At 44.7% G+C, this 26,537-nt stretch overlaps 1 protein-coding gene across 3 annotated transcripts in view; it reads left to right on the plus strand.

Annotated features, from left to right (window-relative positions):
* Positions 1 to 26,537, plus strand: part of NINL (ninein like) — a 425,470-nt gene that overhangs the window by 75,680 nt on the left and 323,253 nt on the right. For all 3 annotated transcript variants that reach the window (XM_078649025.1, XM_078649026.1, XM_078649027.1), the window contains exon 2: positions 20,013 to 20,217. In XM_078649025.1, the coding sequence (XP_078505151.1) occupies positions 20,035 to 20,217 (183 nt within the window). In that variant the 5' untranslated portion in view covers positions 20,013 to 20,034. The remainder of the gene's footprint in view (positions 1 to 20,012; positions 20,218 to 26,537) is intronic.

The raw sequence follows: 26,537 nt of genomic DNA on the forward strand, positions 1-26,537 counted from the left end.
ACATAAAGGGCACCAATGGTAAAATACTGGCATTGGCGTACTATAGGATATTTTATGGCATACGGGGCACCTGTGGAAAAATACTGGCATACTTGAGGAAAATGTTAGCAGGTGGACACCAGTGGCAGAATGGCAGTGCTAGCACAATAGAGGTCATTCTTGGCATAAAGGAGGACAACCTGGCATTTCAGAGGGTGGAAACTATGACAAACTGCTGGTCCTGACCAACTGCGGTTATTTTCCACGTAAGCGTCATCTATGGTATATGGACAGCATACATTTCAAAATTCTGGCAATGGCATGCTTTAAGCCATTTTTTATATAATAGGGCACCCATGACAAAATGCTGGCCCTGCCGCAATGGAAGCAATTTTGGACAAATGGGTGCATTTGTTGCACATTGTGAAAAAATAGGGCTAACTCCTGCCGAACGCCCTATTTCATTGGCTTAACACACCATGAAAGTATTTGAAATGTTAATGTGTGCTTACCGCACCTATGGCATTTTAGTACATTTATGTGAACATTGTGCTCTAAAATGCATGATTTCACCCCTTCTTTTCACATTTTTCCCGGGGTGGGAAACCCCCTAGAAGAGGTCTTGCTTGCTCCCTCTGCTTGCTCAGTACAATTTAGGGTAAGTGTTATGCTGCACAACTTTCAAAGAACAAGTCTCCACTAAACTATAGATGGTATCTAAAATAAACATTTGTCTATGTTATTCGGGTATACTAATCATGGAGTTAATATGGAACTTCAGCAACGCCAATTGTGATGTTAGGGTCATATGACATGATCTCGTGGCAACATATCAGTGGAAATGGGCATAAGATGTCTCTTCCTGTGATATCATTAAAGTAAAAAAATATGTGATGTAACTTCCGCTACTGCTGGCATTGATGAATCTACCCTGATGGCGGCGTGATAATTAGCACTTCTGGTTATTGTGTAAAAATGAAAGCGCAAATAGGTGCAATAGCATTACCTCAAGTTAATCCCCATTATTTGCATTAAACAAGGATTTTGTAAATGCTAGCTACTGGTTTGTTGACATGGCTACTGCTAAAAGGGTGTTTCCTCTGAGTTTGCTTGGCATTCTCAATGATAATATTATTTTAATGGTTTGTGTTGATGTACCGCTCTCTTAAAAACAAAGGTGGTTAAAGTTTGTCCAAAAAGTTGCACTATGCCCCAGTTTTTAGGGTCACTGCTGTCTCTGTAAACAATTTCCTTATGGATTTTCTGTATGTGGATGGTGGCTGTCCTAAAAATCTGCAATGTATTGAGTTCCCTTTGGATTAACGCACAAAAAACCCTGCCTCAACCTGGTGAGCTTTTCAAAGGATGCCAAAAACGGGAAACAACCTTTACAACGCAGCCATTAAATTGCACTACACTTACAACGCAGGCATTACATTGCTACATCCTTTACAACGCATGACACTACAACACAGGCATTACAGTGCATACCATTACAACGCATAACACTACATCCCATGTCACTACAACGCAGGCATTACAACGCATACCATTACAATGCATACCATTGGAGTTAGAATAGTAATTTTTAACCCCTACACTATCCAACATTTACCCTACTGTTGCGCCCCCTGGAGTTACAATAGTAATTTTTACCCCTATACTATCCAATACTTGCCTTAAATGCAATGTGATGGTATGCGTTGTAATGGTATGCGTTGTAAAGGTAGTATGCGATGTAATGGAATGCGTTGTAGTGGATGTTGCGATGTAAAAAACTGCGTTGTAAGTGCATGCGTTGTAAATTTATGCGTTGTAACGTCATACATTCGCCAAAAACACAAGACTGTCTATGAAGCAAGGGTCAACTAGGCTGCCGCTTTGTCAGTATGTGGACGGCCTGGCCTGTATGAACAGTGAAATCCACTATTTTTCCCCTTTTTAAAAATTTACCTAAAACAGCAAACGCATAAAGAAATCACTTACAGTGTTTGGGGTTTATACTGTGGGACTCTTGCCATGTACTAAATGAATACTGGGAATTTTACACACATTCTATGTCAGCTGCCAGAAACCCTGGCGGGTAAAATAGAATCTGTGTAAAATTCTCAGTATTCCTTTAGTACATGGCCCTTACTGAATTGTAAGATGTAAATAAATGCTGGTATGTTTTTTCCTGTCAGAGGTGGCACATCCATATATCCATACTTGGACATTAATGGGCGCTGTGCCCTTTTTGCCACGCCTGCCAGAGCTTCTTAGGTCGAGGAGTGATACAGTGCGAAGGGGTGTCAGTGCCGGGTGCTTGGAATGTCCCTACACAAAGAGCGCCGGGCAAGCTGCAGCACGTACCTGTTGCGTTTGTGCCACCTTTGTAGCTTTTATTGACTTTAACGTGGATCGCTTTTGTGGAGCTCTGAAAATCTCCCAGCAGCGTTTGTCATGCTTGTTTGCCCTCTGCTTGTCAGATAAAAATACTTTTGCAAGTCCCCGTTAAATCATCTATTTTGTAATTAAGAAACAGTGTGGTGGAATGTTGGAATCTGTGGAACGTTGTCCTAAATGTCAAAGAATTCCACGGACCAGCGTCCTCCAGCTATTTTACGCCACGCCCCTCCGATACGCAACAGTTAATATTTCCTGACAGTTTATAAGTGAAATGTTAAATATTGCCAGCAAGCTAAAACATGTCATCTCGACTTGGAGACGTTAAGTCCAAGTAACGATGGTAAAACTGGTATTCAACATGGCTCATGAATTTCTCACAACAGGCAGTGCGAGTTGGATACTTTGGCTGGGGAAGACAGCCTAAATACAAGATCAGAATGTTATCTTTTGCTTTAGGATTTTTTTTTGCCAGTACTCTCCGAATTTGGAATTGAATATAGTTCCTATTTTCTAGAAGGTTTTCGGAGTGTTTGAAGGGTGGTGCTGGGTTGGTTGGTGTGGGAACGCACTGTCTTCCAGGAGAAGGAACACTTATCTTCACACTGTAACATTGTAACGGATGTATGACGTTATAACGCATACTATTACTCCGCAGACCATTACAACGCGACTTTTACTCCGCATACCGTTACAACGCATAGCGCCTTGGGGCGCTGGATAGTGGTAAGTATAATTTACTATTCTAACTCCAGTCCCCGTGGACCCTAGGGAAGGTGTTGGATAGTAAATTATACTTATTCCCTATCCTAGAGCGCCCCCCAGCGCAATGCGTTGTAACGGTATGCGGAGTAAAAGTCGCGTTGTAATGGTAGTGCGGAGTAAAAGATCCGTTGTAACGGGTGTATACCCATTGTAACCCCTGCCCTCGTGAATAGTCTAGGAGCAGCGATTTACCTGTGGTCGCAACCCCTTCCTTTTTGGTGTTCCCTAAATGGAGATTTAAGGCCTTTTAATATACCCCAGTGCCAGCTCCCTTTGTTAATGGTGCCTCCATATTGGTTCACAATGTAAGGTCTTCACCGCGTGTTCATTTGTGTGTGCACCCCTCACGATTCTACATTTAAGCGAAGAGTAGAGTTAGAATGCTGCTTAGTGAAACTTCATCTTTTTGCAGCATAAGCGTTTTTCCTTCCTTTGAGGTTTTTGGAGAACTAAAAGCAATGGCTTAGCGCCAAAGCGCGTAATTCGACGCCAACACAAAAAAAGTCTGGCAATGAGGCTAAAACCAGAATCCTGGGAAGTAGTCATGCTTATGTTGTGTTTTCCATCCCATAATCACATTAAATCGATTTTTGACTCTGGGAATCGCATCAGAGCACCAAAGCTGTGCTGGACTGTGCAGTCCTGCGTATCCTCCCCCCATGTGCCAGGGTTACTGGTCGGCTGCCTTCTCTGGTAGCGCAGGCTTGCACTGGCTGATGGCCAACGGTAGAGCTTTACTAGGCACAGGGTACCACAGGCCTGTTCCTCAGATCTCTGGCAGCAGGGTGTGCACACATGGTCCAGGGCCGCAGAAATTGAGGAAGTGCACTGTTTTTTCAACTGGAACAGTTTTGTGATTGCATGCCAGAGCCCTTTAAACATACCCAGCATGCGTATCGTATGAACTTTTTTATTCAGAGAAGTATTTAAAGTTTCACATAAAATGTCCATTATCGTTTTATTTATATTTGAGTTTGGAATTTTAATTAAAACGCCAGCCTCTTAACCTGGCTGTGTGTTGAATTATGTTGTCTGGGGAGGTAAAGTAATTTTGCACCACTACCACACTCTGCGGGGCCTTCATGCCCCTAAAAACGCAAAAAGTGTTCTCTTCTTCAGTTAGTAACGCTATTGCATATAATAAATGGGTGTTTTTAAACTCTGTGAGTTTTTTAGGGCCAACGCCGCTGCAACTGTAATTTTGTGCACTTGATGGCATCCAGACATTAGCAGGCAGTAAGTCATTTTATACTCCCCCTTTGTTCCCTGGTAATGTGGTCTGCGCCACATTGGTCATGTGACGCCTCTTGGTCATGTGACGCCTCTGAACAGGGTCTCACCGGTATTAGTCCTGGGATTAGGCTCTCACACTGGACATTCCTTCTATATTTGACCATTTCAATCTTGCACTTGACGAGTCTGAGTATCGAGTGGTGTCTTAATTCAGAGGAAACACAAAGGCACGCGGTGTATAAAAACTACGTGGGAGGAAAACAGGAATAATATTTGAGGACTGCTTTCCTTTTCCACAAAAGGCATACCTGTTGCTATTTTGCATTTCGTAGTACCAATCCGCTATGCATTCTAGTGTGTCACATTGTGTGTGAATGGCGCATCTGCCAGAGTACAGATCATTACTGAGAATGGATTAGGTGACCCAGTTTTGGTATACCACCACATTCCCCCATTACTTGGCTTCTTGGGACTTAATTGGTTGGCTAATGCGGTTTTTGAGGTTTCCTCTGGAGGATCTCCATGGAGGCGAGGGATGGGGTGTCATTCAGCTGTCCCTGAGCTTGAAGTAGAGTGAGTTCTGTAGTTTAGAGGGTGTTGGGTGGTTTTTGCTTACTCTCGACAAAAACATGAGTGAGTTTGGTACGTTATAGGTTACATCTCTATTGCATTCTGGTGGGGTCAGAAAGGCTGAGTGTCATGCTTGTTCCACTTCCGTCCATCATCTATTCTTTTTTTTTTATTTGTCACCCTAAAGTGGGAAGGGTATGCCTAGACGTGGGTCCCGTGCTGTCAATGCCACCAGATTCAAGCTAGCCTGGCTGATGAGGGGTGTTACCCCAAAACCGGTCCTGGAATGCCTTTTTCCAGTCCAGAGACGACCTGGTCTGGCAGTTCGGGCTGGACTGTTTCCTTGGGGAGCAGGGTCAAGACTGATTTGCATATGGCTGGGTCTAAACTAGAATGGTGTGGCATGGAAAAAAACCTATGGATTTAACCCAGATCTGTGACTGGGGGTGAATGTTTGATTAATTCAGCATTCTGTCCATCATCTGTTCTCTTTGCATTTGTTCCACTTCACTCGGCAGAATCCTCCCTGCCAGGACTGGCCCGTGAGATCTGCTTCATCTGTCTTCCTTTACTGGCCTTGGTGAGTCGAAATTTGGGTTGTATTTGGCACCTCATTGTTCCTTCTGTCCCAACTGTTTGCAAGCCAGAGTCCCTGACCAAGAGTCTTCACCCAGCCGGCCACCACGCTTTTCCTCACTTGCATCTTCCTCCTTGGACCACTCTACTCTCACTGGATAAGGCTCCCCATGACATCTCTCCCTGATTTGCTGTTACATCCAAACATCTATTCGCTCATGGAGATGTAATATTGGCAGCTCTCTTGCTGAGCTGTTGCACTTGTGTTCTTCCACAAGCTTTCTTACCCTGTAACACATCCCTGTGCTGTACTGAGTCCCTACATTACTGCCACATTGTTTGGACCTATCAGCCCAAGTCTTGGTTGCGTTTACAGTCTTCACCCTCCTGACCGTTTACTGAGTTTACCAACTTCACTTAACTTTCCTTGAGTGAGAAGTTTTCTGCACAAAATATGTTTTGTGTGAGAACTGGCTTGCAAAACGTTTTTGTTGGAAAATACTGCTAATAGAAGTGGTTCTTTCTCACAGTTTTCTCTTGATTTTAGTGAAGGTTTTCTTCCATTATGTTAAAAAAATTGCACATTTTATGAAGTTCACAATGAAAAAGTAAACTTTAAATTTTTTTGAAAGAAAAGCCTTCACAATTTCATACATCTTTACTATTTTCCCCACACCAATCCAGCCATTGGCCCGCTACACGGTAGCAATATCTGACTGTGCCTTGCATGAACTCTTCATGATGTCAGTAATGTACGATTTAAATGCCAGCATGGCTGTAGCAAATTGGACTATTTTGCGTGGTCACACCATATATTTCACCTTTTACTGGACCCTATATATTTGCTGGCTTTAAATCTCTGTGCACTTGAACCCTTGTAACCAGCGGTAAAGTGCCTTTGTTTCCCTTTTAAACATGGTCAAATTGGCATAGTCCTAATTGGTATATTTAACTTGCCTACAAGTCCATGATATATGGTACAAGATCTACCCAGGGCAGCATCGATTGTGCCATCCACTACAGTGGCAGTGCAAACATGACTTCAGTGTAGCCTCACTAGCAGAGCAAAATATACAATTCGACTTATCAAATTAAATCCTTTTAACAAGTGAAATCCTCCCTTTTAAATATTAATTAGTCACCCACAATTATACCTTGTCATCCTCAAGCCAGGGTGCATGGTATTTAAAAATAGGCCACAGAAAAATGTTATGTTAAAATGTCCTTACAGTAACTAGCACCCAAAAGCTGTTTTTCACTGTAGCAGGCCTGGCTGTCCTATGTAGAAAACCAAAGTACAGATTAAAAATCGTAAACTGTATCTTGGAAACGGAACTAAATGGAAACATAATTGAACAGCTTTTTAATAGGTATTAAAAATCCAATTCAGTGGAGAAGTCAGATTGTTAATAAATATTAAGGAAACGTAACTTTTAGAAAGTTAACTTTTCCCTGCCTGAAGTTACTGGAAGCTAAACTTGCATTTGCTTCCTACTTGTGTCAGCCAGTAGTTAGCATTTGAATAGGAGAGAAAAAGATCCAAAGTGCCTCCCAGGAGCAAACAATAGTCTGACATGAATGGACAGAAATGATACCTCTAAACTTTACTGAATACGCAGGGTTGGGCTGTGAGCATCCTCTATCCTCATCCCGCAAGTTGATGGGCTGAAACACGTCGACATTTCCTATATGGACACCCAATGAACTGAAATATACAAATGGTTACAAACAGCAGTTGGTAATGAATAAGGGTTGAATTGTGGATCTGAGAATACTGCTGTTAAAGGGTGATCGTATTGAACAGGAATGCTCATTGGTAATATACAGTAGAGCATCCGGCAAGATAATAGGGGCTATGAGAAATAATAAGTGAAATCATAACTTGTTGTTTCCATTGTTTAGTCTTTTGATGAAATGATGCACAATTATATATGTTTGTTAATGTGGTATACGTGTGTAAATATTCATGTATATATATGTAATGCCATTTTTAGGTCTCGCCTGTCGATGCGCATGCGCATCGAGCAAGCGAGACTATAGGGGCTCATCCAGACTTTATCTAACTTGCAAGGAATCGTGGCGATTCCTTGCAGTGCCCGTGACTTTTAAGCTCAATGCGCATGTGCATTGAGCTTAAAAGCGCGTGCACATGCCCCCAGCCGCCTGCCTTGCCTACTCTCTCTCACAGCCTCCCCCAGCTCCGCCCCCTCACTACTTGATTGCACGGCCGCTAGGCCGTGCCTCCCCTACTCTCCTCCCCCCTCCTCCTCTCCTCCCCTGCCTGCCTGCCGCTAGGCCGTGCCTCCCCTACTCTCCTCCCCCCTCCTCCTCCTACTGCCGTGTCGCACCTCTCCCCTCTCCGCCCCCTCCCCTGCCAGCCGTGTTACGGTGAAAGGCTTGTATTCTCTCCCTGCTCGTCATTTCTAGCATGTTTCCGTCCCCACCGCCATATGTTCACCTCCTCTCCCCCCTCTCCATCCGCCCTTCTCATCTCTTTCTGGCCTCACCTCGCACCTTATTTTCTTCAGGACAGTCTGGATGCTTCACAGCTCCTCTGGCCTCCCTGCCCCCTCCCCCCATTTGCTCCCGAGCCGCATTTCTCCGCCCCCCCCTAATCACAGCAATGCCAAGAGCTTGTTGTTTACAGGAATCCTCTCTACAAACCAGCACATTTATTGCAGCCAAAGCAAGTATCTTTACTTTCCAGGAGGTTCGTAATGTTCATGTTTGTAATCGTACTCCTTGCTCTACTGAAAATACTTGACGGCAGAGAGCAAAACAAACTGGACTCCAGGAATTTTACAATTCCTAAAGCGGACTTCATTTACTTATTTATTTAATGCGCTTTTATATAGCGCAAACATTACCCGAAGGTGTCCTTCCCCTCCCTTGTTCCTCCCCTCCTTCCCGCGTGCACCATGCAGTCCTTCCGCGGCTCACTTCTTTCCCCACATTTCTACCTGGGCTGCTTCTAATCCTGTGACCACCCTCTCCACTTTGCTGTCTCTTACTCCACGTGGCCTGTCTCTTTTCACTTGTTCTCTGACTGCCTTTGTCCCAGTGCCTCCTGATGCACACCACCACACACGTCACTCTCTTGACCTCTCTGCGCAGTCTCTCGTGCTCCTTCACTCCTTCCGCTATGCCACTTCCCCTCACCATTCCATTGCACCTACTCCTCTACCCCCCCCCCCCCCGCCCCCAATCTCTGGCTACGCCTCACTTCTTCCACATCATTATTTCCCCAGCCCTCCCTTTGCTCCCTCTCACCATCTGTAAGCATCTTCAGGTGCATTCTTTGCATGCCCTGTCCTCACTCTCCTCGTGTACCCTCTAGAGCAGCACTCTCTTTTATAATGTTCTCTCATCCATTTTCTTCACATCACTTCTCTTTGCCTCCCATTTCTTACAATATTCCACCCTAGAGTCCTCACCCGTCACTCTTTCTTTCCTACCCTTCTTACGCATCCACATTTCATTCTTGTCTCTCTTCCCTCTGCTTCTCCTTTCTCTTCTCCCCTCCACTATTCCCTCAGAATCTTTTTCCCTCCTCCTTCCTATGCTCGCTCCCTCACCCTTCTCCCGCCCTCCATGCCCTTCACTTCTCCAGCCTCCTTCCCATCCTCTCATCCTTATCTCATTGTTTTCGTCCCCTCCGCCATCGTCTCTTCTGTATCTCGTTATCTTCTCCACTCTTGCCTCATTTTCTTTATTTTCTCTCCCTATGCTTATCCGTCCTCATCTCCTTCTGTTCTCCCCACCCCTCTTTCTCATCTTACGATGTTCTTTCCTCGCCTTGCAGCGTCCTACTTCCCCTCTTCCTGCGTAAACCCCTTCTCTTCCCCACATCTGTTTTATTCTCTCCCTGCTCGTCATTTCTAGCATGTTTCCGTTCCCACCGCCATATGTTCACCTCCTCTCTCCCCTCTCCATCCGCCCTTCTCATCTCTTTCTGGCCTCACCTCGACCTCGCACCTTATTTTCTTCAGGACAGTCTGGATGCTTCACAGCTCCTCTGGCCTCCCTGCCCCCTCCCCCCTGATCTCTTTCTTGCTCCTCTCCTCTCCAGCCTCCTTTTCCTCTATAGTCTCTTTCCACTCCCATCTCTTTTGAGTCTGTCTCTTCCACCTACATCCTCGCCCTTATCTCATCCACCCTCCTTTCACCACCTTCCATCCTTTTCTCCTGGTCCTTCTATCCAACTCTTTATCCTCTCACCCCCATCTCTTTCCTGCCCACTCCCCATGCTTCTCCATTTCTTCTATTTTTTGTGCCTTCTTCTCCTCTGATTGTACTCGTTTTTCGTGCCTTCTGCTCCTCTGAAGGCACTCATTTTCTTGCCTTCTGCTCCCCTGATTGCACTCGTTTTTTTCTTGCCTTCGGCTCCCCCACTCCATCCATCCATCCATCCATCCCCCCCACTCCATCCATCCCCCCCATTTCATCCACCCCCCCACTCCATCCATCCCACTCCACCCATCCATCCCACTCCATCCATCCACCCCCCACTCCATCCATCATCCATCCATCCCCCCACTCCATCCATCCATCCCCCCACTCTATCCATCCATCCCCCCACTCTATCCATCCATCCATCCATCCATCCCCCCACTCCATCCATCCATCCCCCCACTCCACTCTATCCATCCATCCCCCCACTCTATCCATCCATCCATCCATCCATCCCCCCACTCCATCCATCCATCCCCCCACTCCATCTATCCATCCCACTCCATCCATCCATCCCCCACTCCATCCATCCATCCACCCCCCCCACTCCATCCATCCATCCACCCCCCCACTCCATCCATCCATCCATCCCCCCACTCCAACCATCCATCATCCATCCCACTCCATCCATCCATCCATCCATCCATCCCACTCCATCCATCCATCCCACTCCACCCATCCATCCATCCCACTCTATCCATCCATCTATCCACCCCACTCCATCCATCCATCCATCCCCCCAATCCATCCATCCATCCATCCCCCCACTCCATCCATCCATCCCCCCACTCCATCCATCCATCTCACTCCATCCATCCATCCCCCCACTCCATCCATCCATCCATCCATCCCACCCCATCCATCCATCCACCCCACTCCATCCATCCATCCATCCCACTCCATCCATCCATCCCCCCCACTCCATCCATCCATCTCACTCCATCCATCCATCCATCCCCCCACTCCATCCATCCATCCATCCATCCCCCCACTCCATCCATCCATACCCCCACTCCATCCATCCATCCCCCCACTCCATCCATCCATCCCCCGACTCCATCCATCCCTCCCCGCCCCACACTCCATCCCTCCCCCGCCCCACACTCCATCCCTCCCCCGCCCCACACCCCATCCCTCCTCCGCCCCACACTCCATCCCTCCCCCGCCCCACACTCCATCCCTCCCCCGCCCCACACTCCATCCCTCCCCTGCCCCACACTCCTTCCCTCCCCCGCCCCACACTGCATCCCTCGCCCACACTCCATCCCTCACCCACTATGCGCTACCACAGCATCACTGAACGCCACAGCATCACTCGTCGCCGCCACAACATCATTCAGAGCCACCACAGCATCAATCTGTGCAACCATTCAACAACAACTGATTCAAATATGTTCTCTCAATGTTTCAAACTTTATTACAAATGTCACAAAAAAATGTTAATATTTCACTTCTGTTCTTGTATTTTCATCACAATAAAATACACTAAACATAATCTTCCAAAAAGTTATTTGCAAAAGTTTAAGCTATTGCAATTAGAAATGACAATAACTTTTATTTAAGTATTAAATATTGGAAAAAATACAACCCATTGTTATTTTTAATATTTATACATCTAAGTCATGTAAATACAACACATATTGCATTACAAATGCTATAGGTGTCACGTTTGCAAAAGTTAACACTATTGGCATTGTAAATGACAAAGTTATTAATTTCGTTATTTTCAAAACAAAAACATAAATAAAAAATTTGTCATTTACAATACTAATACCCCTAACTTTACTAATGCGAGCCCTATTGCATTGCAAACGTATTATTTATAACATTTTTAAAAGATTGTGATTTGTCAGATCAATACATGTAAGACAGGGGAAAACTAAACATGTACCTTTACTAATGCCATAGATGTAACATTTGCTAAATGTATAGCTATTGGCATTTCAAATAACAAAATTAATACTTTTATAATTTGTAAAACATAAACAAAAATTAAAAAATATTTACATTTACCACACCAAAATCTTAAACTTTTCTATTGCGAGACCTATTGCATTTTCAATGCTTGTTTTGAATAACAGTTTATCAAAAAAATAATAGAAGTAAAGTGAAAATGAATATATGATACACTTGAAAATAAAGAAAAGGAAACGTATCCGGAGAACAGATTTGTTATGGAGGTAACGGTTGGGGAGTGACAAAAAACAGAGGATTTAACTCCATAACACTAAATAGGTTCAGATAGGTAATTAATAAACCTGTCTCAGTTAGTTGGATTGAATTGGTCCCATAGCATCATTGTTTGTTTACTTCATGAGCATCCTCTATGACATTGCAATGTCAAATCCTGCTTCACAGGTCTGCTTGGTTTTATATATAACAGTGGGGTCAAACTTGAAAGGATGGGAACAGGATGCCAAAACAGTTCTTGTGTATTCACTGTCTGGTTCATTAAAACTCTACTTTTGTTCTACCAGACTTCTGTTTCTGGATTTTTACATATAACACTGGGTGAAACTTAAAAGGAAGGGGAACAGGATGTCAAAAATTATGTATCTACTGTCTGGTTGCTGGAATACCCTGCATTGTTCTACCAGACTTATGTCTCAGGGTTTATTGAGGGTACAGTGGCGGCTTCAAACTGGATTTTAGTGTTAAATGTTGGAGGACACTAGGATTACTTTAGTACACTCCCCACACAAACCCTCAGCCCTCAGAGCCCACCTTTAGTGTGGTGAATACTTCTGCCATCTTACAAAATGCCCAAAGTGAGTAGGGCTGGCCCCAGGAACTTTTACACCATTAGCTAGGGCATGCCCAGGAGCTATTCCCACCAACAAGTTTGTGACCGGCATAAATTTGGCACTTCAAGGCGCCCACTTCAGAACAGTGCTGGACTGAGAAAAAATCCTTTAGAACTGGACTTGCTCCCTCTTCGACCTAGGACAAAGAAGTAGACTCCAAGAGTCAGAAGGCTGACCTCCTGTTCAAGCTACAGCGATAAAACAAGCTATAAGAGCCTTTTCCTGTAACTGTTCAGCTGACCGGTGGCAACAGGACCTAGGCTGGGCCCTTGCAGTTGGCTTGAGCCTCACACCAAGTGAGTCCTGGGGGCTTTAGAAGTGTACAGCTGTGGTGGATTGGGACTTAAATGATTAAAGTCAGAAGGTAAAATCTTGGACCAGGATGAACCTGGTTGGTGTATCCGACCCATGCTCTATTGCGGTCAGCGTCCAATTACGCCTAGGTTGTGTCCTACTTCAACCATTGACTATCATTGGCACTTTGTGCTTCATGGCACTACTAAAAACTTTAAAAAGGATATCTCCGGTACCCCTTATTGGATTTTTTTACATTTTGGTGTGATTTCGTTTTTTGAATTGCATTCAATTTGTCTAATTTGGTTTGGGATTTTTATTGTTTTGCATTTCAAAATGATTGCTGTTTTGGTTCTGCATCAAAACTTTACACATTCCCCTAAGTTAAGTCTGGCTGCTCTGTGCCACAGCTACCAGGGGATTGAACTCCGTTTAATTTAGTGAATTTGAGGGTTCACCCTGACAACTGTTGTATTTATTCCTAGAGGTGGGTAGTCACTGGCCCCCAAATAATCATTCAACTTCTTACAACTGCTATCTTTCATGATGGCTGGCATGTCAGATTAGGAATGTTCTTCAGGTAATATCTTGGCTGGCGGGGTACGAAACTTTAAAAGCAGTAGCTAACAAAGCGACATCCCACTGATCAGACAACTTATCACGTGCACCACAGCATATACATACAGACTGGCCAAAAAAGCCCACTACAAATCTAAAATGGCATAGACTGATAATTCTGCCAAGGCAATGTTCTAGATCTACCTGGATCTGGCAGCTCCTCCATGGTGCATCTGTAATCCCTGCTCACCAACAAATTAATGTCAATATTCACTAAGAAATTTGACACCACTCGACTAGCTTTCCTGATACTAGCCCATCACAGGTTGAGCTGTCACACCCCCATATCTTCACTCTCCTTTGTATGTACACCTGCTATTCACAAAGTTTGTTGACCAACATTATTCCTGAATTTAAACATCTCCCCCTACTGGCTTTTGATTTTCTGGACTTGTCATTGTTACTTGTTGTGTTACCACATTCCAACACCATATGCCCTCTGTATCAGTCTCCCAAAAACTGAGACACACCATTGTCACACTACTCCCCAGAAAATTAGGCAGTTGTATTGAAAACTTTCCCAACTATAGACCCGTATTGGGCCTACAATGAACAGCCAAGGTTTTCAAGGCAATCAGCATAAGGAAATATCTTCCAGTCACACCCCTTGCGACTTTTTGTCCAATTTCACCCATACTATCAGATGGACCCCACACTAATTAATGCAAAAGAAGAATTTATTGCATCCATTGACCAAAAACGTGTGTGCCTTAATGCTTAGTTTGCCGGATGGAATTGGTACTGCAGCTCTCAAGAGATTAATGCTCTTACATGAGAACCAAGCTCATTGAGCCATACTCAAATGTCTTCTTGTAGAGCATCAACAAGATTTACCCTGCACTTGAGCTTTTTGTGTATATAGCTTACCAGTTGTGTCCCATCATTCGGTATTCCAATATCGGACTCCACCATACTACTTCTGAAGCTAAATGAGGGCCCCAGCGATGAACGGAATGTCAGGACCTTCTGGGCGAGGATTCATTGAAGGAAGTAGCAAACAAACAGTGACTTAATGAATCTTAAAACAGTTTCTGCTGATTATGCGACCTCCTATTCACTTGGCCAGGATTCTTCAGGGAATAATTTGCACGCTCATCATGCATCACCAGGTCGTCCTGGTCCTCACTATGGCCTCGTCCAAACTGGATGACTAAAATGCTTCCTGTTTTAGCCTTCCAGCAAAAGACAACTTGTCAAGAGGAAGGACCCATATCAGCAAGGCTGTTCCTTAATCTGTAGGTTTCAATCCACGTCACCTCCGCCCTGAAGGCCCACACTATTTATTGGTGAGAAAGATCCCACTTTAAAATACTGTGCTTCAATCTTAAAGCCATGCAAAGATTGGTCTGAGTCCCCGTCTTCCTGTACAGTTTTAATCGAAATACTGCTCGACCATACGCCTAAGTTTGATGTCCCCGTGACCTGATTTCTTCCAGTCTGTCAAACACATGTGGTTTGTTGGAAGATGCACAATGTTCTTCCGCTCTTTGGAACTTCTTCCCTTCTATCTATGACTTAAAAAAAGATCTTGAGGCTCTGGAAGCTTCGAAAAACATAGCTTCTTGACCTGATTTTCAAAACACACAGTGAATTGAGCTTAGACAGACATCTGACCTTGACCAAGAGCATACTCAATGTCTTACTGTCCCTACCGTACCCTTTCCTTAAGGATTTGGGACTGGCTCCCAAAGGTGTATAAGCACCATACAACCCCACCCCATCCCAATAAAGAAATATCAATCCTTTGACACTAAACATCAGCAACAAGTCACCTCTTGTTCCATTTGATGATTCAACGCTTCGATAATTCAAACACACCTCTTCAGACAGAGATAGTCACCTTTTGCTGTGAAGTAGCACAACTTTGCTTTTGAATATTATAAAAGCGATTCATTTTTTGGGAAAACAGCTTTCAGGGTCTCAAATCAAAGTCGGAAATGACTTCACTCAGTCTCACAACCTTTCATTATGTTCTGAACGTAGTTGTGTTACAATGATTTCCTAAGTGGGTCACTCAGATACAAGTTCCTTCCCCACTAAAGTAAGTGTAAAATGTCATCACTTTGTGTACCGGTGTGTACTAGCGAACTCTGTAACATATGCTTTATCTATATATTGTTCAGGGATACTTGCAAATGGGCTGCCACCGGATGTATGACGTTATAACGCATGCATTTACAACGCATGCCATCACAACGCAACTTTTACATCGCAGGTGCCATTACAACGCATGGCATTACAACGCAGGTATTTACAACGCAGGGGCTATTACAACGCATGCCATTACAACGTAAGTACAGGTAAGTATATAATTTAAATTACAAATGTAAATAATTCTAATTTAATTAATTTAATTTAATTTAATTTAATTTAATTTAATTTAATTTAATTAATTTAAATTTAATTTTACTTTATTTTTACCCTGTACCCTTTTACCCAAAAACCCAAAACTGACTCTGAACCCTAAAAATACCCCTTTACCCAAAAACCCAAAACTGACCCTGAACCCTAAAAATACCCCTTTACCCAAAAACCCATAACTGACCCTAAACCCTTAAAATACCCCTTTACCCAAAAACCCAAAACTGACCCTGAACCCTAAAAATACCCCTTTACCCAAAAACCCAAAACTGACCCTGAACCCTAAAAATACCCCTTTACCCAAAAACCCATAACTGACCCTGAACCCTAAAAATACCCCTTTACCCAAAAACTGAAAACTGACCCTGAACCCTAAAAATACCCCTTTACCCAAAAACTGAAAACTGACCCTGAACCCTAAAAATACCCCTTTACCCAAAAACTGAAAACTGACCCTGAACCATAAAATTACCCCTTTACCCAATAACTAAAAACAGACCCTGAACCCTAAAAATACCCCTTTGCCCAAAAACCCAAATCTCACCCTGAACCCTAAAAATGCCCCTTTACCCTAAAACCCAAAACTGACCCTTAACCCAAAAAATACCCCATTTAAAAAACAAACATATAACATTTTAAATATAATTATATACTTACCAGTACTTACGTTGTAATGGTATGCGTTGTAATAGCACCTGCGTTGTAAATACCTGCGTTGTAAATACCTGCGTTGTAATGGTTTTTGGGTTGTAAAAGTTTCGTTGTAATGGTAGTGCGTTGTAAAAGTTGCGATGTAATGGTTGTTTCCCGCTGCCACCTCTACAGCTTCTGCACAAAGTGGTTCATACTTTCAAGATGACCCATATTGCTAAACCACTGGCACAGTAGTAAGGATGTGCAGACTGATAGCCAGCATTGCTGGCATTAGTGACGTGGTTCAAGAAGTATTTGAGTTTGGATTGTTGTTCTTCAGGAGGGCAAAGTACGCCCAATTGTGCTTAGTATTGCTTTAACTGGATTGCTCAAATCTTTGTGGCATTAGATAAATAGAATTACACGTTTAACATACGTAGAGAAAAGTGTGCTCCATGCTTGTTGCAACTGGCTCCCAGTGAATTTCCCACTGGTAAGGTGGCACCAGAGCGCTAAACATCGAGGTGAATTGCAGCCTGCATTTATCTTTTGTTATTTTACAGTTTTACGAAAGAAAAACGTTCAGCCCAACTGACTGAACTGTTGTTGGCAACGATATTGATTCTTCTGTTTACTGGTTTGCAGAAAACCATTAACAGATGAATAAAACCCAAATTAAATTTCTTTTCCTCGTTTGAAGTTAGTGGCAGTGCAGATGGAAAGTAGAAAATACTACTTGCAGGTGGCCTAACCATATGTTCACGTTATGATATGCTAGATGGCTGATAGATGTTTTGGCCTTCCGACAGAACATGATGGCCCACGAGCACGTGCTGTAAAGGATGGGTTGTTTAATGCCATTACGAGTGACAAAAAAACGGAATATTGTGCCTATAGTATTGCATGTTCTGAAACAATACCCAGGTGGAGTAGTTAGGCTCAAGCATGGGGTGCAGAAGTGTAGTGCGCGCAGAGTTAGGTCTCGCTTTTAGACTAAAGCAATAGTAATATTTGTGTATCCTAACCCCTGTACCGGAAACCAGTGTGAGTCCCTTTTTTCACTTTATTAAATAGGCTATGATAAAAAACAAATTAAAAAAAGGTAACACATATTGACTAGGCCTGGGCGGAAAGCGTCAGTCGTTGGGCCGTTTGTACGGATTTTTAGCGCCTGGCGCTTGTCCTTTGCTGTAAAAACAGCACAAATGCGACCACCCACAGTGCAAGAGTTCTACTTGAGTGGCGGCTTCCTCAACGCAAACGGAAGGTTTCTCAACGTGAACAGTTGCGGTCATCCGTGACCGTCCATGTTGAGAAAGCTCACCAGGAGGTGATCTGGAGTGAGATTTTCCTTAACGTTGGCGGGCTCGAGCGAGGAAAAACTTCTCATTGTGGAGTGTTTTTTTTTAATTCCACGTGCTACACGGAGCGTGAAGTGGGAAATACTCAGCAAACTCCATGAGCGGAATTTCACGCCTAGGTCTAATATTGACATGGTGTCCCGTCCAATTAGACTTCGACTTATAACAGAATTGTTTAAACAAGTGGTCAAGTACCATCTACTGTTATGAAGCTGGAAAAACATCCCCGTATATTGCAAAAACACAACTTCTTGAGCCATGTCTTAAATGGCTGTGTAAGAACAAAGAGCGGTATCTTATACAATCCCACCACACTAATTCCCAAGCCTATAGTCTAACATGGAAAACTGTTTGGGACACTTTCAAGAACAAGTTGTACAAGTCTCAAAAACTGAAGAAGTTGTCCCTGATTTATAGTTAAACCCATAAAAGGTGATGGGAGGAATGCTTGCAAATAGACTCTGACCACTGATGTAGGTAGTTTTTCAACCCACCACTTTTCGCACACTGTCATACCTGTATTTTACATTTATTCAACCAAACTTATGGGAATGGGGAAAAGACTCTTTAGGTTTAAAGTATTTTATTCAGCATCTCACACAAAGACCAGCAAACATCAACACTGGGCGTTCTGTTAGGGTGGGGAGAACCCCAATCCTGGCTGAACCGGTTACATGCAGTGAATTTTATCAGCCCCTTGCAGCTACATCTGAAGCGCCAGTCCACAGTATGAGATAATGTTCCATTTCAAACTCCCCCCCCAGACCCCAACAACCCAACTCCCGGATCCCAACCTCCCCCCCCTCCCCCCCCCCCACCCGCATCGTCCAGTGCACCAACCTCAATTCAGTCCAATCACAAGACCCCCACTCGCCGGGGAAGTACTCCTCCCACTAAGTTACAGAGCCTGTGCCTCAGGACTCGTAAGCCGCAGGAGGCGGAGGTATTTGGGGCAGGTAATTTCCGTGAATTCCGTCAACAGCAGGGAATGAAATGGCTGCCAAAGCTCTGAGAATTGTGATATATCCCCTGCCACCATCAGCGACAGTTTCTCCATGCCTAACACATGCCACAACCTATGGAACCAGCCCGAAACCGAAGGTACCGTGGCCGTGCGCCAATGGATCAAGATATTTTGTACCGCTGAGCCTAGTGCAATGGCAATCTGCCTACCCCTGCGGGATCTAAGTGGGTGGAAAAGACTCTTTAAACCTTATTTCAGACATATGAAATGAGAGTAGCGTCTTTAGTAATGGAAGTAACCATAACTGGTTGTGTCCTTGATTACCATTTATATGCACACAATTTGAAAAATTACAGACAATTTAGTCTGTTGTTTTTTCCTTTTACTCAAGACCCGAGGAAATTGTTTGTCGTACATGGTTGTATCATTTGTCAAACATGATAAACCCCAGTATGAGTTTCTTCTTGTGTTTTTTATAGGATTATAAATGTTAATCAATTTTTACTTGATTGAGGGGCTTTTATACTGCCTCATCAGTTTCCATTTTTCTCCAATTTATAACTCTACCAGAGATATAAATTGGAAAGAAATTGACTTGGTATGTGTTATAGCCTTTTGGGTGGTCTGTAATCTCCATCAGCTCCTGTAAACCAGAAGAAAGTGACTGTTTTGTAAATAGCTCTTGTTCACTCGGCAGCGGTAAGAAGTCCCACAGTTAAAGTGTTGCATAGTGCAATTTTTTAGGGCAGTAAAACAGAAAACCTCTGCACAAAGCGTAGCTATGCCCGAGCAGCAGCACATGCCCTTAACCATAGCCTTAACACTATGCACAATATTAAGATTTAATTGTGCAGTATTTTGATCTGGCAATGAATAAAAGTAGGCGTTTGAATACAACTATAATTTACTGCCTCCTTGAAGACAAGCACTCATGAGGTAGAACCAAGGCTTGTCCAGCTATTCAATGTCTGCAGTTGGGTCCAGTCTGGGCTTGTTGGGAGCTCTGGTTTCTAGGTATAGCTCAGGTGAGGTCTGTGTTTTCTTTTTGCTAACCTGTTGCTTTGCAAGTTCCGTGTTCTAAATAAGTAGAGAAACTCAAACCACCCCTCTGGGATATTCAGAACAGTTAGGGTGTGATTAATATCATAATGGGGTTTTTGTTTTCTTTCTTTTTGCCAATTCCAAGTTTACCTTCGAGTATTGGATGACTTTTTGCTCTCCTTCCTTGTCGCGCAACAGGTAGGCTGCAGTATGCTGTGGGATGGACAAGGCAGAGGAGAACCAATATGTGTCCCAGCTCAGTGAGGTGTTCAACAGCTGCGACACCACCGGCACCGGGTACCTGGACAAGGAGGAGCTGACCGAGTTATGTCGAAAGTTGCATCTGGAGGCACAGCTGCCTATACTTCTGCAGACACTCCTTGGGAGTGATCACTTTGCCCGGGTAAGCAGCGGTGTGTGTTGTGTCTGTACGTCTATTTAGTCTTACACTTTTTCATTTATGTCGTTCTCATTGTCATTGGTTTAAAGTGTGCTGATTTTGAATATTCTTTCAGGTGGCAAGTTCTATTACTTTTGTCAAGACGTCGGCCAACGCCTACACTGTTCTTTTCATTAAATGATAATCTGGATAGCACTTGATTATATGAAGACTTTTCTGATTACTTTTGCTCTTGGGAAAGAGAGTGGTTTTGTCATGACAGTACTTTGGAAGTCCGTCTTCTCTACCATCACACATTTCTCTTTTATGGTCAACAGGATTTGCTGGTAATTTAGGTTTATCAAATTATTTGCACTAGCATGCAGGCACGCAGTGCGTAAGCTGCTGTTAGAGTCCCTCTTCTTGCCTGTAGTGCCCTGTAGGGAATCCACTGGAGGCCTCATTAAGAGTTTGCAAGGAGCTGAAATTCTTCCAATTTATGGAGTCAACTCTACATATGGAGTAGAATTCACTCGCTGATTTTCCTCCACCGTACCATCCTTTGTGGAGTAATTTCAGCCGAATGGTGCAACTCCCTATTTAGGGTTCCTCCAGAAACGAGAGGCTTTTCCCTCCAAACTCGAAATGTGGTTCTTTATGTTTTTAAGCCCCATCAGAGAGTTAGCAAAATATTGTGGTTTGGGATAGCATGGCAAACATATTTTACAATCCCAGTGTTTTCTGATGTACCTGCTGCCAAGTACTCTTTGACCAGCTTGCCACAGTTAAATACCCACATCAGAGTACCCACCTCCTTCCAAATATTGTTTAACCTCCTGGCAGTGTTCTTTATGGCTGGAGTCTTTGTCCTAAAACCTCTGGGGTCTAGAATTGTCTTTCACATTTGGGGAGTACGGTGAACAAGTTCTGTTCTCTTATGCTACTTACTGGTATTATGATTAGAGTGGGAGTTGCTGAATATTGATTCTGAAAAGATATGCGAAAAGAAACCACACCACCACCCTTCCAATGAGCCTGCCTATGACTACCCATACTGCATTTCATAACAAAATATTTGTAGCCGGAGAGGCAGTGATCCAAAGGGGATTCTTCGGTGTTTCAAGTTAAGTCTGGTGTTGCCATTGAAGGAGTGTGGTTTGGTCAGTCATAGGATGCCAAGCAGTGATTTTCTTGTATTCTTCTAGTCCCCTTTTCTCTTCAGTCAACCCATTGTTATTTGACCACACCAATCGCCTTCAGGCCTCCAAATTCAAAAGCGTCAACATAGAGACAAATAGTTCAAGCATAGCGTTCCCTCCTGAGGTGCAGCAGACCACCACACGCTTAGCTTAATGAATGCCTTACGTCAAGGGAGTAATGAGTACGCCATTTGAAGTTGAGAATCCTGTATCGAGGTCTTAATGAAAGTTCTGATTTCCCTTGTTTCTCAAGGATGCTCAAGTAAGGATTAAGGACTGGTTTCCAGGTAGTGAGACTCTATTGTCTTTCTCCTTTGCAGTACAGTCTCCTTATCTTGACAGGGAAATGGTGAAAGGTTGAGTTATATTATGCCCTGTTTGGCTACATGATGCTCTGTTTCATGTTTAGTTATATGTTTGTGTTTCTTATTGTGCTATATATTATTTAATGAGAAATATTATCTGTTGAGCGCTGTATCATTTCATTTGTCTCTTCTCGGATAACGTTGATGAATTCTGGCTTAGTGTTTCCTAGGTTTAACTTTTGTAAAGGGCTGTTTGAAAATAAGATACTATGATGAAGCCAGACTTTAACACCTGGGCCCGTATTATGCACACTGTCCCTCTCTGCACTGGACATCTCCTCTATTTCAGTGGTTCTCAACCTCTTGAAATCTGGGGACTGCCAATTATTTATTTGAGTTTTATATAGCGCTGGCTAAACCCGGAGGTATCGGAGCACTTTACACAAGGACACAGCATGTTCAAGTTACCAATCTTTCACATTAGTTACAGCATGATTACGTAGTCAAGAGAGGAGTTACTAGCAAGCAAGAAAATCAAGACCCAACAAAATACCAAGGAGAGTTGGGAGACCACAGGAAGGAGACAGCAGCGGAGAAACTGATGAGACATATGTCCAAAGTCCAGCTGTGTAGGTGACGGCCATAGCAGTGTGCCAGAGCCAATCTCCCCTATAGCTGTCTGAGCACGGGAATCAGCCATGTGATTCGTGCTCAGCCGGCTTAGTGTGAAGATCAGGTAGTGACTGAAGGTCATTGAGTCTGGAGACGGACGAGTGTGAAGATCAGGGTGGCAGGATAAGAAAGGGAAAGAGGATAGGCAGCCATGTTATAGTCAGGCAAGTTGAGTCAGATTGATCTCATGGGGGCCAACATGGGGTCAGCCAAGTGATTCTGCCCCTGGTATTCCATTTGGCCGGTCCCCAGTCTCAGGTGGGCATCTGCATCTTTCCGTGGTTCTCAAAGCTGCAATGTTTTCCATAGTGTGACATGGCTATGGGCTGCTGAAGGCTCAAATGGAGCACCTGCCCGGGGAATAGGGGACGCCTCCCGGCACTACTGTAGAGGGTCTGGCTAGTTAGAGGGTCCGAGTTATCCCGAGGCATTATGTCTGTCACAGGCACCATTTTGAAGTGAGGCAGCTTTGATTCCAGTTTGAATCAGAGATCAGTGGAATATATACATTGCCCTGGCAATTCACGCCCGTATTTGTGCCTGCCGCCGGCCTCAGATAGCCATTGCGATGTCTTCCTGGGCGGCCTGCACCTCTTCCCACGCTGTGCAGCATCGAGGGGCCACGTCTTCGTCTGTTTCACGGGCACCACTTTCTTCCCCGATCCCCCGGGAGTAGGATGCATCAAGTCAGGTGCTCTCCCGATTGGATTTGTCTGCAGCAACTCCCGCTAGAGGATATTTGCGATGAAATAGGTTACCGGTCACAGAAGCTCCCGCATTGAGCCAGCCAGCCGAGAGTGCCTGGAGGCGGAAGGTAACGTCCAGCTCCACTTTCTCTGGCGTGGTGAATCACCACCCGGGGAGCACGGTCTTCGGCGTCGGGATCTGCGGGGGAGCAGCGAGATGAAACAGCACTCACCCCTGGGTCGTCCAGCGATGTGTCCCTCGCTGCCGCCACCCAGGCTCGCCAGGGGTCCCTGAGACCGTCACTGCATGGGCATCGCAGCCCTGATCTTTGGACTGGGTAAGAGTGGTCTGCTTAATTCAGACACTCTGTTAATCACCACCCCCTTTTCTGAATCATTTTGTCCACCATAAGCGTGGAAGGGTATACTCAGACATGAGTCCCTTGCTCACTGCTCCATCAGGATTCAAGCAAGCCGGGCCGACGACGCCTGGAATGGCAGAAACCGGTCCCCGGAAGCTTGTCTCCTTTCTGGTGAAGAATTGGCTTGGTAGTTTGGTCTGCCCTGTTCCCATGATGCACTGGGCCAGGGACAGACTCATTTGCATATAGCCAGGTTCTGAGCTGGGATGGGGCAGTGAGCTAAATAACGGTGATGGATCAAGCCCTGATCTTTGGACTGGGTAAGAGTGGTCTGCTTAATTCAGACACTCTGTTCATCACCACCCCCTTTTCTGAATCATTTTGTCCACCATAAGCGTGGAAGGGTATACTCAGACATGAGTCCCTTGCTCACTGCTCCATCAGGATTCAAGCAAGCCGGGCCGACGACGCCTGGAATGGCAGAAACCGGTCCCCGGAAGCTTGTCTCCTTTCTGGTGAAGAATTGGCTTGGTAGTTTGGTCTGCCCTGTTCCCATGATGCACTGGGCCAGGGACAGACTAATTTGCATATAGCCAGGTTCTGAGCTGGGATGTGGCAGTGAGCTAAATAACGGTGATGGATCAAGCCCTGATCTTTGGACTGGGTAAGAGTGGTCTGCTTAATTCAGACACTTTGTTCATCACCACCCCCTTTTCTGAATCATTTTGTCCACCATAAGCGTGGAAGGGTATACTCAGACATGAGTCCCTTGCTCACTGCTCCATCAGGATTCAAGCAAGCCGGGCCGACGACGCTTGGAATGGCAGAAACCGGTCCCCAGAAGCGTGTCTCCTTTCTGGTGAAGAATTGGCTTGGTAGTTTGGTCTGCCCTGTTCCCATGATGCACTGGGCCAGGGACAGACTAATTTGCATATAGCCAGGTTCTGAGCTGGGATGGGGCAGTGAGCTAAATAACGGTGATGGATCAAGCCCTGATCTTTGGACTGGGTAAGAGTGGTCTGCTTAATTCAGACACTCTGTTCATCACCACCCCCTTTTCTGAATCATTTTGTCCACCATAAGCGTGGAAGGGTATACTCAGACATGAGTCCCTTGCTCACTGCTCCATCAGGATTCAAGCAAGCCGGGCCGACGACGCCTGGAATGGCAGAAACCGGTCCCCGGAAGCTTGTCTCCTTTCTGGTGAAGAATTGGCTTGGTAGTTTGGTCTGCCCTGTTCCCATGATGCACTGGGCCAGGGACAGACTAATTTGCATAGAGCCAGGTTCTGAGCTGGGATGGGGCAGTTAGCCAAATAACGGTGATGGATCAAGCCCTGATCTTTGGACTGGGTAAGAGTGGTCTGCTTAATTCAGACACTCTGTTCATCACCACCCCCTTTTCTGAATCATTTTGTCCACCATAAGCGTGGAAGGGTATACTCAGACATGAGTCCCTTGCTCACTGCTCCATCAGGATTCAAGCAAGCCGGGCCGACGACGCCTGGAATGGCAGAAACCGGTCCCCGGAAGCTTGTCTCCTTTCTGGTGAAGAATTGGCTTGGTAGTTTGGTCTGCCCTGTTCCCATGATGCACTGGGCCAGGGACAGACTAATTTGCATATAGCCAGGTTCTGAGCTGGGATGGGGCAGTGAGCTAAATAACGGTGATGGATCAAGCCCTGATCTTTGGACTGGGTAAGAGTGGTCTGCTTAATTCAGACACTCTGTTCATCACCACCCCCTTTTCTGAATCATTTTGTCCACCATAAGCGTGGAAGGGTATACTCAGACATGAGTCCCTTGCTCACTGCTCCATCAGGATTCAAGCAAGCCGGGCCGACGACGCCTGGAATGGCAGAAACCGGTCCCCGGAAGCTTGTCTCCTTTCTGGTGAAGAATTGGCTTGGTAGTTTGGTCTGCCCTGTTCCCATGATGCACTGGGCCAGGGACAGACTAATTTGCATATAGCCAGGTTCTGAGCTGGGATGGGGCAGTGAGCTAAATAACGGTGATGGATCAAGCCCTGATCTTTGGACTGGGTAAGAGTGGTCTGCTTAATTCAGACACTCTGTCCATCACCACCCCCTTTTCTGAATCATCGCAGCACTGCAGCAAATGGAAGCGGAGGGGCTGCAGAACGCAGAGACGAGGTAAGTTGCAAATAGGTTCGGGTGATCCAGTGCTACAGGGCACCCAATGCAGGGGAGAGAGAAGGGCAGCTGGTGGAGTTAACCAGGGATAAACGCCGATACGGTTAGCCTGAACCCGGAGCTCTTGCAGGACCCCACCTTATTATTATGGGAATCTGGGTACCCCCCCCCCCCCCACACACACACCTGAGTCATGACTGCTAGCACAGGACTAGCAGCCGATGATTTGAACTGCAAAACATGACACAAAAAGTACAGAAAAAAACCCATTAAAATTCACAAATGATACATTTTATTTAAATCTCAAACACGTATAAATAAATAAAACAAATCTACATTTTAATTTTAATGTGAAGGTTGGAGCTTTTCTAAATTCATTTGAGGCCACTCATCAACCATATTATATTCTTTTTGATGCACTTTCACTACTCTCACAAATCAATCTGAGGATACTAATTAATTTTTTTGTCTCCAATTTCAAATTCCTTTACATTTGCGGTACATGTAAAAGGTAATTGTACATTTATCTATTTTGTTTATATACACTTTATTAATCTGTTAATATTTTTTAATTTTCTAAGTAGTCGCAGACCCCCTGAGGAGGCTTTACAGAATTCAGTGATCCCCAGACCACAGGTTGGGAACCACTGCTCTATTTTGTGCACACATGCAGACTGGGACCTTGAAAAATATTACATTTAAAAATGTGCTGTTCCCAGTGTGCACTGGGGGAGAGGACAGCATTGAAGGACGGGCTGGCAGTTTAAAACTGATAGGGTGCCTTTCCATGCATAAAGAGCGGCACCTCTCTAGGAGAGGATTGGTCCTCCCCTGCAGGCAAGAGCAGTGTGTAACTGCACCCAGGTGCTGGGGGAAGGGTTTGTAATCCCTGGAATACTCATACCCTGCTTCCAAATGGTGCACTGACTGCACCACTTCATGTGTAGTATTCAATCAGCGGCCTCCGGA

The sequence above is a fragment of the Lissotriton helveticus genome, chromosome 6 (genome assembly GCF_964261635.1).
Source record: "Lissotriton helveticus chromosome 6, aLisHel1.1, whole genome shotgun sequence".
NCBI classification, from domain to species: domain Eukaryota; kingdom Metazoa; phylum Chordata; class Amphibia; order Caudata; family Salamandridae; genus Lissotriton; species Lissotriton helveticus.